Source organism: Phyllostomus discolor, chromosome 8 (assembly GCF_004126475.2).
Source record: "Phyllostomus discolor isolate MPI-MPIP mPhyDis1 chromosome 8, mPhyDis1.pri.v3, whole genome shotgun sequence".
NCBI lineage: Eukaryota > Metazoa > Chordata > Mammalia > Chiroptera > Phyllostomidae > Phyllostomus > Phyllostomus discolor.
The window spans coordinates 215,861-228,357 of NC_040910.2; the positions used below are offsets into that span (position 1 = coordinate 215,861).

The 12,497-nt window shown below is 43.0% G+C and overlaps 1 protein-coding gene across 2 annotated transcripts in view; it reads right to left on the reverse strand.

Moving 5' to 3' along the window:
* ZGRF1 (zinc finger GRF-type containing 1) overlaps positions 1–12,443 on the reverse strand; it is a 51,956-nt gene extending 39,513 nt beyond the window's left edge. For both annotated transcript variants that reach the window (XM_036031711.1, XM_036031712.1), the window contains exons 1-6: positions 12,246–12,443; positions 9,483–9,573; positions 7,847–7,927; positions 6,417–6,476; positions 4,918–5,103; positions 2,439–4,623 (exon numbers count right to left, since the gene is read on the reverse strand). In XM_036031711.1, the coding sequence (XP_035887604.1) occupies positions 2,439–4,623; positions 4,918–5,103; positions 6,417–6,476; positions 7,847–7,927; positions 9,483–9,503 (2,533 nt within the window). In that variant the 5' untranslated portion in view covers positions 9,504–9,573; positions 12,246–12,443. The remainder of the gene's footprint in view (positions 1–2,438; positions 4,624–4,917; positions 5,104–6,416; positions 6,477–7,846; positions 7,928–9,482; positions 9,574–12,245) is intronic.
* Positions 12,444–12,497: the final 54 nt, after the last annotated feature.

Here is a 12,497-nt window from a genome sequence, read left to right on the forward strand (position 1 = left end):
CAAAAAACATCGTATCTATACCTGGTAAAAACTTCATTTTTAGCCAATTTGTTTATTTTTGGTTTCATTATTTTGCTGTTAAAAACTCCAAATGCATTCAATGAAGAAAAAAAAAGTGGACTTTGGAACTTAACGTTATTTATTTAAAGAACTGGATGAGAACTGATGTTTTTCCCTTTATTGCCTTCACCCTGGGAAAAAATCCTAAATTAGCACTTCTAACTTCATTTCAGATCTTATATGAGTACTGTAGACTGGGTCCTTCTCCTAGTCTACTGAGTACACCTTTAGTCATAGACCTGATGACCAGACCTCCATGTTAATGAGTTGACAATGTAAATTAAGGTGTCTTTAAATGGAAACACACATAAAACCAGGCTCCTATTGAAGAGCTGATGAAGATGTTCTGACTAGAAGTGTGAAGGGGCCCAACCCTGTATCTGCCCTGAAAGCAATGGCTCCTGGTCCCTCCGTCAGTGACTGTGGTGACCTGATGTAACATAATGACTGAAAATCAAGAGAATCAGCTGTAGCCCTTTTCCAACTTGATAAGAAATAAAGACCAATCTCCAGAAATGAAATTCTGTAATTAAATCTTCAGAGTAGGAAGTTGTATCCTCATAACAGTATATAACTATAACTACCCAAGTGATTTAAGTTTTTTGCTTATTGTTAATTTTTTAGAGAATAAATTGTAATGGTCATCAAATTTAACTACATTTTACAGAAACATTTTAGCAGGTACAATCATTGATCCCTGGTTTTTTTTTTTTCAGGAATTCCTTGAGATATTCAAATAGAGCTTAATTTTAACCTTTCTATATCATAAAGTACACTGTTCATTCATACACATGTGTATATTTACTAATATGTCCTGTATGTAATGTTTTTAAAGATGTTGCTGCACCCCATAAGCAAGGTCAAAAGACCAATGACACACTGAAAGAAAATATTTGCAATATAGCACTGGTAAGGGCTAATACATAAAGAACTCCTACAAATGAACAAAAACAAAAACACCATTAGAAAACTGACAAGGGGTAGGACAGTACATGAAAAATATATACAAACGATGCTTAAACATGAGAAGCAGCTCCATTTCTCTTCAACAGAAATACAAATTTGAAATGCAATGAAATGCCAATTCCCATCTGCCAGTTTGGTGAGGCTGTGGAGGAACAGGCACACACACGTGGCTTGTAGGATGAGAAAATGGTGTAATTCTTACGGAGGGAATTTTCAAGTTCTCTATAAATACACTTTCACTCAGCAACCCTACTGCTAGGTATTTGCATACCTCCAATAATAGTCAGAAAGCCCATATATAGTTACAAAGATTTATGAGGTTATTGTCACATTGTTCATAAGCGTAAAGCCATGGAGGGCTGGTTGTGGAACTGAGGGTCCCTCTGCACAGGAGTCTTACAGAGCTGTGAACAGAGGGAGCACGGGCCCCAGAAATGAGGGGACTTCCAGGGTGTATGGCCGGGTGGGAAGAAGCAAGGTTCTACCAACTGTGTAGAGCACGGTGCCTTTTGTTGAACAAGGGAAAACAAACTCTACATGGAGCTCTTTTATTTTTACAAAAGGAAACACAGGTATGACTCAGAGGTTACCCACAGCAGGCAGGCAGGAACAGGGTGGGAGGCATAAGAAGGGAAGCCCGGTACATGCCTTTACATGGCTTTGACTTTTGAACCAGGCCAATATTTTACAGTCAGAAGTAAAAGTAAATCAACATGGATGGCCAAAAAAGCTCTTCTTCTGAACATAAACAATGAACTTAGCTGTACTTATATTAATCATGCGGAAGAAAAAAAAGGAACCCGAGCAACTTCTGACCATAACATGCCAACTCTATATTCTCAGTAGGATATAGTCTAAAAACAATAAAAAACTCTGCAAAGGATTGATGAATTCTACAAATGTTGCTCTTTACTGGCAGTGACATTGGGGCAGCAGGCTGGAAACCACCTGGTGTGCACTGCAGCCCTGAGGCAGTAAACACACCACATGGCTGGGAACCTGGGCCCTTTCCCACTGGGAAGAAAGAAACTACTAGGGGGATGGAGGAAAGAGAGCCATGTGGTGCAGAGGTGCAATCAGAGATCATCACTATGAACTCATGACTTTTTTTTAAAGTGGCTCCTAGCACATGCCCAAAAATGTACGGTACAATAGGAATGGACTGTAATACACACATACACATACACATGTGTGATTACAGGGGCCTTTGGGTGTGCGTAGGACACTTCTGGACAGAAAGTGCACTGCTGAAGGAGTGGGCTAAGAGCTGTGAAAGGAGGGAGACTCACTTCTCACTGTATTTTCTGCATTAGAAGTGATCTCACCAAGTCTGTGTATTACCTACTGAAATACCATGTAATTCTCTAATGCAGCCTCCAGAGCAAGTATCTAAACAGACATGCATCTCTAACCTTCAGGACTGCTCGCTGGCCCATGGGTCTGCAGCATTCCTCCAGGTGTATATGGAGCATTTTTCTTTTTCAGTATTTCCAAGCCTTCTAAAGCTGTAGTATGTTCAGTCAATGACTTTAAAAGGGAAATGCTGCTTCCTAATCCAGAAGGTTCTGAAGAATGTCTAGGACTCTTCCAGTATTGTCTGTTTTCTCCAGCACTATCTCCTTCAGTATGGTCCTGGGCTAAACTTGGAATCCCTCCCACATCTTCACATTCAGGAACGCATGCTTCTGTGTCATTGGAAATAGGCTGTTTTCTTCCCAGAGGGTAAAACAAAGAATTGGAAACTTGGGGGTCAGATTTATCAAGAGCAATGCACCCATCTGCATGACTCTGACTGGCATTTACTAGCTGGATACTGTTGTCACTGCCAGAGGTCAATGGTAAAACCTGGTTATCATTTTCACCTAAGTCACTTTCCATAATGAAAGGCTGGTGCCGAGTCGTTTCTGAAAATAGGTTGCTTTCAAGAGTCTGATTAGTGTCTATGCTTAAAAAATGAGGAATATGTAAATTCGAGTTCATGCCTTTAGATTTATTTGGGAGTAAAGCAATATGAGAGTTACTTCTGACTTGTGTGGGTGTTTCAACATCTTCATTAACCACATACACCTCATCTGGCCACTGTACAGCTGGGTCACCCCACCCCTCTACTCCATCTCCACCGGGTCCAGCTTTACCCCAGAGCCGTGACAGCAGAGCCTCTTTGGTAGGAAATGTCCCTGTAGGTTTTCCCCCAACAGGCATTACGAGAGGCAGAGGTGCACTGCCACCTTCTTCACAGCGCACAGCCTCACCTCTCTTCTGAACACCTGAACTGCAGTCTCCAGCCAAGGTGTCCTTTTCCCAGCCCTCTAGATCCCGGGGCATTCCGCTATTTTCCTGGGATTCCTCCTCGGAGTCACTGGTTTCAAAATTGTTCAGATTAAAATTTACCTCCAAAACTGGTTGTGTTACATTCCTTATGGGTTCTTGAATACTAAGACTTTCACAATCAGCACTCCTTCTAGAAAACATGTCAGTAATAGCATCAGAGATCCTGCAGGTGCTACTTAGTGAAGATTCCATTTGTAGACAGTCAGATTCTGGCAGGGAAGACACTGTTTGTTCACAATCCTTTTCTGGTACTCCACATGTATTTATCTCCTGAACATTTTCTTTAACGAGTGATCCTTTCGTGCACATCCAATCATTTTGAGTGACAGGTATGTTAGTATTTTCTTGAGCATCAGATTTTGATACTAAGACATTATTTTCCACATTGCCACAGGTAACAGGTAAGCTGCTTTCACAGAATGAAGAAATTTTTAATTTTATTTCCCGATCCCAGAATGGATCAGTATTGACTGCTAGCTTGTCTTCATCATAGTTTTTCCTATTCTCAGCATCTGGTTCAAAGAACTGTACACTTTTTTGTACCAAAAGGTCTCTCAAATTTAAATCTATGTTATCTCCTGGAGCCATGGGTTTCCCTTCTAGGTCATTTCCATCTGCAGCAGAAGAATGAACAGGTGAGCTCTGTGAGGATAAATATGCGGCCCACCGGCTTTTATTCCTCACGGTACTTTCTGATGGTTGCTGGTACTGTAGGCTTCCTGTGCTCCCCTCAGGGTGCTCTTTCTGATCAGTTAGGCACTCTGGGTTAGCAGGAATGTTTAAACTTCCTTGTGGCTGCACCCGAGGGAAATGTCCTGCCATGGTAGAATCTGTTTCCTTGCACGTACTAGTCGACCTGGACCTCAGAAGAGCTAGGATCTGTGCTTTGCTCCTGACGTTCTGTGCAGCTCCTGAACAGTGAGATGCCAAACTACCTCTTTCCGTGGGCTCACTGGCCAGTAAAGAGGCGGACTGCTCCCCTCCCCACAGCACCTCCAGGTCACCCCTGGAGGACTGGGCTGAGCCATCTGAAGAGAGAGGCGGGCCATTTCTCCCTCGGTCCTTGGAGAGGAACTCTCCTCTGTCCTCAGGGTCTGCTGTCATGCTGTTTACGTCTTTCTTGCCAGCAACAGAAAACAGAGGAGGTACCCTCAAGAATGGAGAAAGAAAAACAGGGCCAGGGCTTGCAGCCTCCGGTGACACAGTGGGTTCACCATTTTCCATAATAACCATTTTCTTTGGCATTTGACGTGGTCCTTGAAAACCCTAAAAATATTAAAACAATCATTAGCTATTCTGTTGCCTATAAAGAAAATGTGAAATGAACAGGCTAAAAAGGAATGTGTATTTTTGTAAGGTAAAGTAATAATTAAGACATAAGGTTTGCAGAGTTAAAATATAAACTCGTTTTTATTAAGAGTTTTTATTAGGTTTTACCTTCTACCTAAGCACCTACTATGAAGTGCCACATCAATGAGACTACAACCACTTCAAAACTCACTGCTTCCTGAAACGACTTCCCCGATGTACACCGAGCCAGTGCTTTCACAGAGAACTTACAGTGAACTTCCTTTTCAAGCCAGCGGGCTGGCATCCGAGGGACCGGCCAGAGGACATCAGCTGCCTCGGACGGAGTGAGGACGGCTCTTGGTCAACCTTCTGGTGAACAGCTCTGCTTCCGGCAGCTCGAACCTCCTCCACGGTGATCAAGTACCGATCACTTTCTAAGTCATCTCCAGGGTTCACCTAGATGTTAAAGAACAAATGTCAAAATCACATACATCTAATTATTTGATGGCTTATATGTTCTTGTAAGCTTACCAGCACTGGTAAGACATAATGGATAGTATCTAAATTCTTTATTTATTATCATGTACTAGTTAAGTACCAACATGCACAAAAAAAGGATAATAATATAACAAAAATGTTACGAATGTGTTTATGCAACTCTACACCAGGAACCTACAGGAGGCCCTTTGTGACAGGCTGCAGGTACAAAGAGGAGCAAGGAAGGTACGGCTCCTCTCAAGTTCACGCAGAATCCATACAACTAACTGTAATTTTTTAAAACTAGAGCTATTAACTATCAAATATATATCTGTATCACAAGTATTATAAATTATTAGTTGCTTAAGCCATATTACATAAAAGCATTTTAATCCACGAAGAAAACAAAGTATAACATTTGCCACCATCTGACTGTAGCATAAAAAATAAAATTACTAACCTAGTTGATAAAATCTGTGTACTATCACAGATAATGTGCTTAATTAGTAAAATGATTCTAAATGAAATAACAGGAGTTACCACCATGAAGCACCAATTAAAACAGTGCTTCTAGACCCTATTTTGATAGAAATATCACAAGCACTATTACTGTCACATAAAATTTAAAAGTAGATTAAATTCTATGGCCCACATCAGCACGATGACTAGATATGTCTCAACACCTTTATAGTCCCTGTGCTGAACTGAGCTTTCCCCAGATGCAGCCGGGCCAGCGGTCTGTCCACACTGGCGTGTCCCAGAGGGGCGTCAGACACGCACGCTGAGCTGCAGGAGGATATGAGAGTGGGAAATGACCTGGAACTCGCAGCCCACCATCTGAAGTCTTCACACTCAACCTGCCTTTGGTTCCCTTCCCTTCCCAGTCCAATAGGAAACACACAGAACCAATGTATGAGACAAGACTTTAAAAAGGCGTAACTTCACAAATAGTTCCTACCGTCATGTTCTGCCCGTCAAAACCATGTCATAGAATCAGACTAGAGTCACTGCCTGGGCTCAGAGCCCGGCCCCACCATGGCCACACTAACGTGGACTTGTTACCAGCTTTCCGCGTTGCACTCCTAATTTGCAGTCACGGGGCTGTGTGAGCATCACATCCAACAATATCTAAAAGCTTCTAGCACAGAGTCTGGCTAATAATAAATGCTCAATAAATACTAGCTATAATTATCAGTATTAGTGCCTTAACTATACTATTTAACAACATTCATAGGAAAAAATATTTAAAGATTTTAAACCCTACTTAAAATAAGGTAGACACATTACAATACCTCAAGACACTTCAGAAATAAACTCTCCAAACATTGTCCTTTGTCATCATATAAGATTGCCTATATTAAAACAAAATTAATGTTAAAATGGAACACAACACAATTCTGCTTTTCTTAAACATCTTCAACGGCAAATCTAAAATTGTTCTGTCAGTAAATCATGCCCTGAAAGGTTCACCCGCTTTGTTGACTTGGATCAGCAAGCGTGTCTGTCTTCAATGCCCCGCACTCTGTGAAGGGAGCAGAGGCACACGTAAGAATTCCGTCCCTTTCCTGACCAAGAGCCAACCAGCAATGTCTGGTGAATGGTGACCCAGTTCATGGAAGACAGCAAGAATTTGCATGGGCAGAGAAAAGGCCTTCCTAGAGCAGAGGATCAGTGTGAGCAGTGGCTAAGGACATAGTGATACTATTAAGTATCACTTAATAGTGGAATCATGGAAAACCTCTGGGGCTAATTTGAATTTACCGTACTTTTAGGACAATAAGACTCACCAGACCATAAGATACACCTAGGTTTTAGAGGAGGAAAATAGGAAAAAAATTTTTGAAGCAAAAAATGTGGTAAAATATTTAATAACCTGTGACCTCACTCCACTGCTGCTGCCCCCCACCGCAAGCCAGGTAGCTACATTCAGACTATAAGATGCACCCCCATTTTCCTCCTAAATTTGGGGGAGTGCATCTTATAGTCCAAAAAATATGGTATCTTGTGCTCCTATAATCCACCACTGGGAGGTGTATAATGGAGACATAAATACATGAGGTAATAAAAGTTGGAAACCACTAGCTTGACCTTAATATTATGATTCTGTATCACAAGAAGACACGAAGGATAGTCACAGTCCAGTCAGACATCTTTTTAATATAACACAAATTCTGTAAGATTTTGAAGACTTGGCTCTAACCAAATTGAAAGAATATAAAAGAAAAAACTACACAGAATAACATTGAACAGTAAATGAATTAATTAGCTTAAGACAAGCGACTAAAAAATATATAAATGGGGTCCCTGACTGAGTGACTTAATTGGTTGGAGCATTGTCCCCATACACCAAAGAGGTTGTGGGTTCGATTCCCTGTAAGGGCACATATGGGAGGCAAGTAATTGCTATTTCTCTCTCACATTGATGTTCCTCTCTCTCTCTCCTTTCTATAAAATCAATATATCCTCAGATAAGGATGCAAAAATATAGATATAGATAGATACATAGATGGGGACAGGCTAAACATCCATCTATTCAAATCAGAAGAATTAACCAATGTTACCCCAATAAATTCAATAAAAAAGAAAAGAAAAAATGATAACGACATGATATAGAGATATCCAAATACCAACCCTCTCTAAAGGACATGACCTCATATGGACTGCAGTTACTGAAACTAGACATAGAGTTCCTGATTTCTGTCATCGATGGCTTTGTACTTACTTTGTTTCCTAAGTGAGTGATCTTCAGAATGCCATCTTGCCACACTTTTGATTTCTTCATCTTTTGATGAGTATACAGTACCTTATATCCAAAAGCACAAAGACATGGTTTCTATTTATAAATATTAAATGTTATATATTTTATACCCTTCTACAAACAAAATATATTTAAGACATCTTTTATCAAAATAAAAGCACAGATATCGTAACAATGATAAAAAAGCAATAAAAAAAAAATACAGCCCTGGCTGGTGTGGCTCAGTGGGTTGGGTGTTGTCTTACAAGCTGAAAGGTTGCCCGTTCAATTCTTGGTCAGAGCACATGCCTGGGTTGCAGACCAGATCCCCTGGTTGGAAGCATGCGCGAGGCAACCAGTCAATGTTTCTCTTGCACACTGATGTTTCGCTCCCTCTCGCTCTAAAAATAAATCTTTTTTGTAAAGATTTTATTTACTTATTTTCAGAGAGAGAGTGGAAGGGAGAAAGAGAAGGTGACATTGATGTGCGAGGGAAACATCAGTGGGAAACATCAGTTGGTTGCCTCTCACACGCCCCCAACTGGGGACTAGCCTGCAACCCAGGCACGTGCCCTGACTGGGAATCAAACCAGCGACCCTTTGGTTTGCAGGCTGGCACTCAATCCACTGAGCTACACTAGCCAGGGCAATAAATGAAATCTTAAAAAAAAACTAGGTAGTAAAAAGTAAGTGAGGGGAGAAAAGAGAAGTAAAATCTAAGTAAAAACTGAAGTTAGCTGAGTAACAAAACTAATTTTGAGCTTCTTAGTCATCATGGGAAGGGAAAATGTGTTGGGTTACACAGTACTCCCACTCTGTGAATTCCCAAAGTGCAGTCCAGAGACTTGCAGGTCCCTAAGACTTCTCTGGGATCTGTGAGGTCAAAACTAATTTCAGGAAGTTACTTGCCTTTCCCCTCTCATTCCTTAGGGAAAGCATAGTGGAGTTATGTATAGGTTATTCATGCACAACACAGTAAGATTCAATTTCAGATTGGATGCAGAAGCAGATCTGAGAATTAAGTCAATTGTTAAGGGGATAGATATGCAAAAAATGTATAACAATGCTACTCTTGTCAATGTTTATTACTGCAATTGTTTTGGAAAACATAGCCATTTTACATAATGTAATTTATGTGAAATGTAACAAGTTTATTATTTTTAATAAGTACTATTAAAATTTCTCTTATTATTTCTAATATAAAAAGCATCAATAGATGTAAGCCCCATAATCAAAAATTCTTTGGGGTCTTCAATAATTTCAAGAATAGAAAAGGGTCTTGAGACCAAACAGTTTAAGACCACAGGTCTAGATAGACAAGGTGCACCAGTCCTGTAAGAGAAGTAAATTACCTTCTGACCCTGAAGCTTCCCCAGATATTGTTCTAAAGGACTTTGTAACACAAATGTGCATAGTAGACAAGAGAAAGGGCTGCCAGTTTGAAACTATCGGGCAATGTTTGAAACACAAACACTTTTACCACAATTCTTTACTGTTTGTCTGATATGCAAATTTAACCAAGAGTCCTGCTTTTAAACTTCAGGATTTTTTGCTAAATATGGAAACTCTAGCAACATTTGTAAAATGTGGAAGGAAGAAAAAGAATAGAGGTAAGACTTACAATAAATTCTTGGCTTTCCATTGTTTCTTCTGAAGTTATAAACAATAAAGGTCCAGAAAATAATCAGTGGTTATTCAACTATTTTATACACCTAAATGCAAAATGACAAAGAATACGCAAGCCTGATGAAAAAACTAAGTATCAAGTGTAATTTTCCCCACAAACTCTTGACTCGAGAGAGGCGTCAGAGAGTTACCAAGGTAAACCCAGGTTTTGTCCAATTACCTGCCCCTGGGGACACAATGAGAGTGACAGCACTCTCATTTGTCAGGTAAGAAAACACAGTAAAATAAGTAAGTGATTAGAAGTCTGCAAAAATTTCTACAGGTACCATAACATGTATCAGAAATACGAGTCCCCCTACCCCTAGGTTGGGTTCTTTATATAGAGCTTTGATTTTTCAAGTTTTGTGAATTGCTATTGTCACCACAAGAGGGCCCCCTTGTGTCTGACATTTTTCCTTTTACATCTTAAAAGTCAATATACCACACTATCTCATGCCACATACATATAATCTCTGCAAGGAAACAAATTTTCAGTATTGCTGCAGCAAGTTCTGCAGTTATTCTATGTCACTGGATAAAATTGGCACTGTGGGCAAATCTGGAAATCTAAAATCACTGCTGGTGAAGATGCCAAGATGCCAAAGAAAATTATTTTTTCCCTAAAGCCTTGGTTCCAACGATAAGACCCCTGGACCAACAGCATCAGCATCACCTGTAGCTAGTCAGAAATTCAAATTCTTGGGCTCCACCCTTGACCTATGAAATCATGAAGTGTGGGGTCAGGGCCCAGCAGTGTTTCAACAAGCCCTGCAGGTGACACTGATACAGGCTTGGGTTTGAGCCCCTGGCCTCAAGACCAGGGCGGGGTTGGGGGCATTTCAATAAAGCTGTAATTTGTAATTCTGGATTCCATTTCTCATTTATATATATAAAACAGGTCTCTACAAATTACTTATAAATTACACACACTTACTTAGTACTTACTACCTGACAGGCTAAAGTGAACAAAACACTATTCTTAACCTCAAGAAATTTTCAGTATTGCAGCGATGAACAGTAATTACAATAAAATGTGACAGGAATGACCATGGGGGAGGGAGACACCCAGCTCATCAAACAAGGCTTCTGGAAGGACGCAATGTCTAGCCATAGGCTCAAATACCATTAACCATGGAAGATGCTGGGACGGTACTTCCAAATAGGAATCAATATGTATGTATACAGACCTGTGGAAGTCAGCAAGGCACGATCAGGAGACTCAGAGTAGTGCAATTAAGGCATCGAGTGCAAGCGACTGAAAAAGCGAACAATAACAGGATTCAGAGGCTCTTCCATCTTATGCCGAGTGGTTTTGACTCTAAGGACAAGAGGAAGCCACCATAGGATTTTCGCTAGATGACAGCCTGACCTGGGACTTACAAAGACTGCTCTGGGGTGGGCTGATGCAGCGTGAGTGCTTGCTCCGTGACACAGGTCGCAGGACCAGGCGCAGACCCAGAGAGGCATCACACTGCCTTTCAGAAACACAGCTCCCACATCCTGCATCCCTCCAGCCCACTGCAGGTGCTGGTGCCAAGGGTTAGGGTTAGGAAGGTCCAGAGAAACAAGGCATTCACTGCCAATTCGGGAACAACCAGGCCCCAGCCACCGGGCAGGATGCACATTCTGCAGATGCCCATGAGATGGCCGACAGTGTCAGGCACGTGGCAGGGACCCCCATCAGGTCTCTGTAACAACAGCTACCATTTATTTAGTGCAAGCATATGCCAGACACTGGCCAAATGCTCGCAACCTTACAGGTGCAGATACTATTGTTTTATGTTCATTTTACAAAATAAGGAAACTGTAGTACATAGTAGGTAAGCAACTTGCCTAGGTTGCTTATGCAACTTAGAAGACCCTAAAGAACAAGGAAGGTTCAGAATTCAAAACTAAGCAGTCAGGACTCTGGTGCTGGCGCCCCCAGCGGCCGCTCCGCGGCTGACACCCAGCGCCCACCGTGCGGGGTGGGGCGGGGCTGGACCGGACACTCACCGTCCATCGCCCAGGAGAGCAGGCGCGGGCACCACAACCTACAGATCAGGATGCCCCAGAGGCTGTTCAGGACCTGCCAGTACGATACCTTGTTTTCCTAACTTAAAGGTTTTACTTGTGGGGGTTATAACCTAAAAGAAATTGAAAGGGTCAAAACTCTCCTGTAAGTGGCAAGCGAGACGGCAAGGGTCAACCCTCAAACACAAAGGCTGATTGGACTTTGAAATATTCACAAGAGCCTTACTTCCTGCATTCAAAAGAGAGCCAACGCCTCCTCCTTACCATTTAACGGGGGGAAGGTACTTGCGAGAGAGAGGTGTCAGGGCATTCCCAGCAAGTCCCCGTCTGGGCCCGGGCAAACGACCCCGGGTCGACCCACCGCTAGGAGACAGGGCAAACGCACGGAAGTGCTTTCCGAGGGGGAGGGGACGGCCACAAAGTGCGGGGCCGCCAGCCCGCTCGCTCGACCGGCTGTTAGCACACCCCGCGGAACGCTCGGCGCCCTCGCCACGTCCGGGCCACTGTTCCCGGGAAGTGCCACACGTGTTTGGTCTTCCTTCCGAATCCCTAACTCGGATGGCTTCTTGTGAACGCCCGGTTAACGGGCAGCCCCAGGTCACCGGCCGGGCCCTGCATCACCAGCGATGAGGAGCCCCAGGCCCCGCCCCCGCGTCAGCTGCGGGGCCCGCACCCCGGGACCACCCGCCCTGCACGGCGTTCTCACCGCCCGCTCAGCGGTCGCCTCTTCCGTCTCTTCCCCCCGGTCGGCGACACCGCCTCGGCTCCCACGCCCTCAGTCCCGGGAAGCCGGGACGCGCGCACGTCTCCCATCCGAGGCGCAAACCCACTTCCAATTTTCCCGCCAAGGGCCCTCACGTCACTACCCAGGAGCCGACCCGACGCTCCGCCCGCGCCGCCATCTCCACCCGCCAATCAAACTTAGCCTCAAGCTCCGACGCCCCGCCCCCGAGCCGCA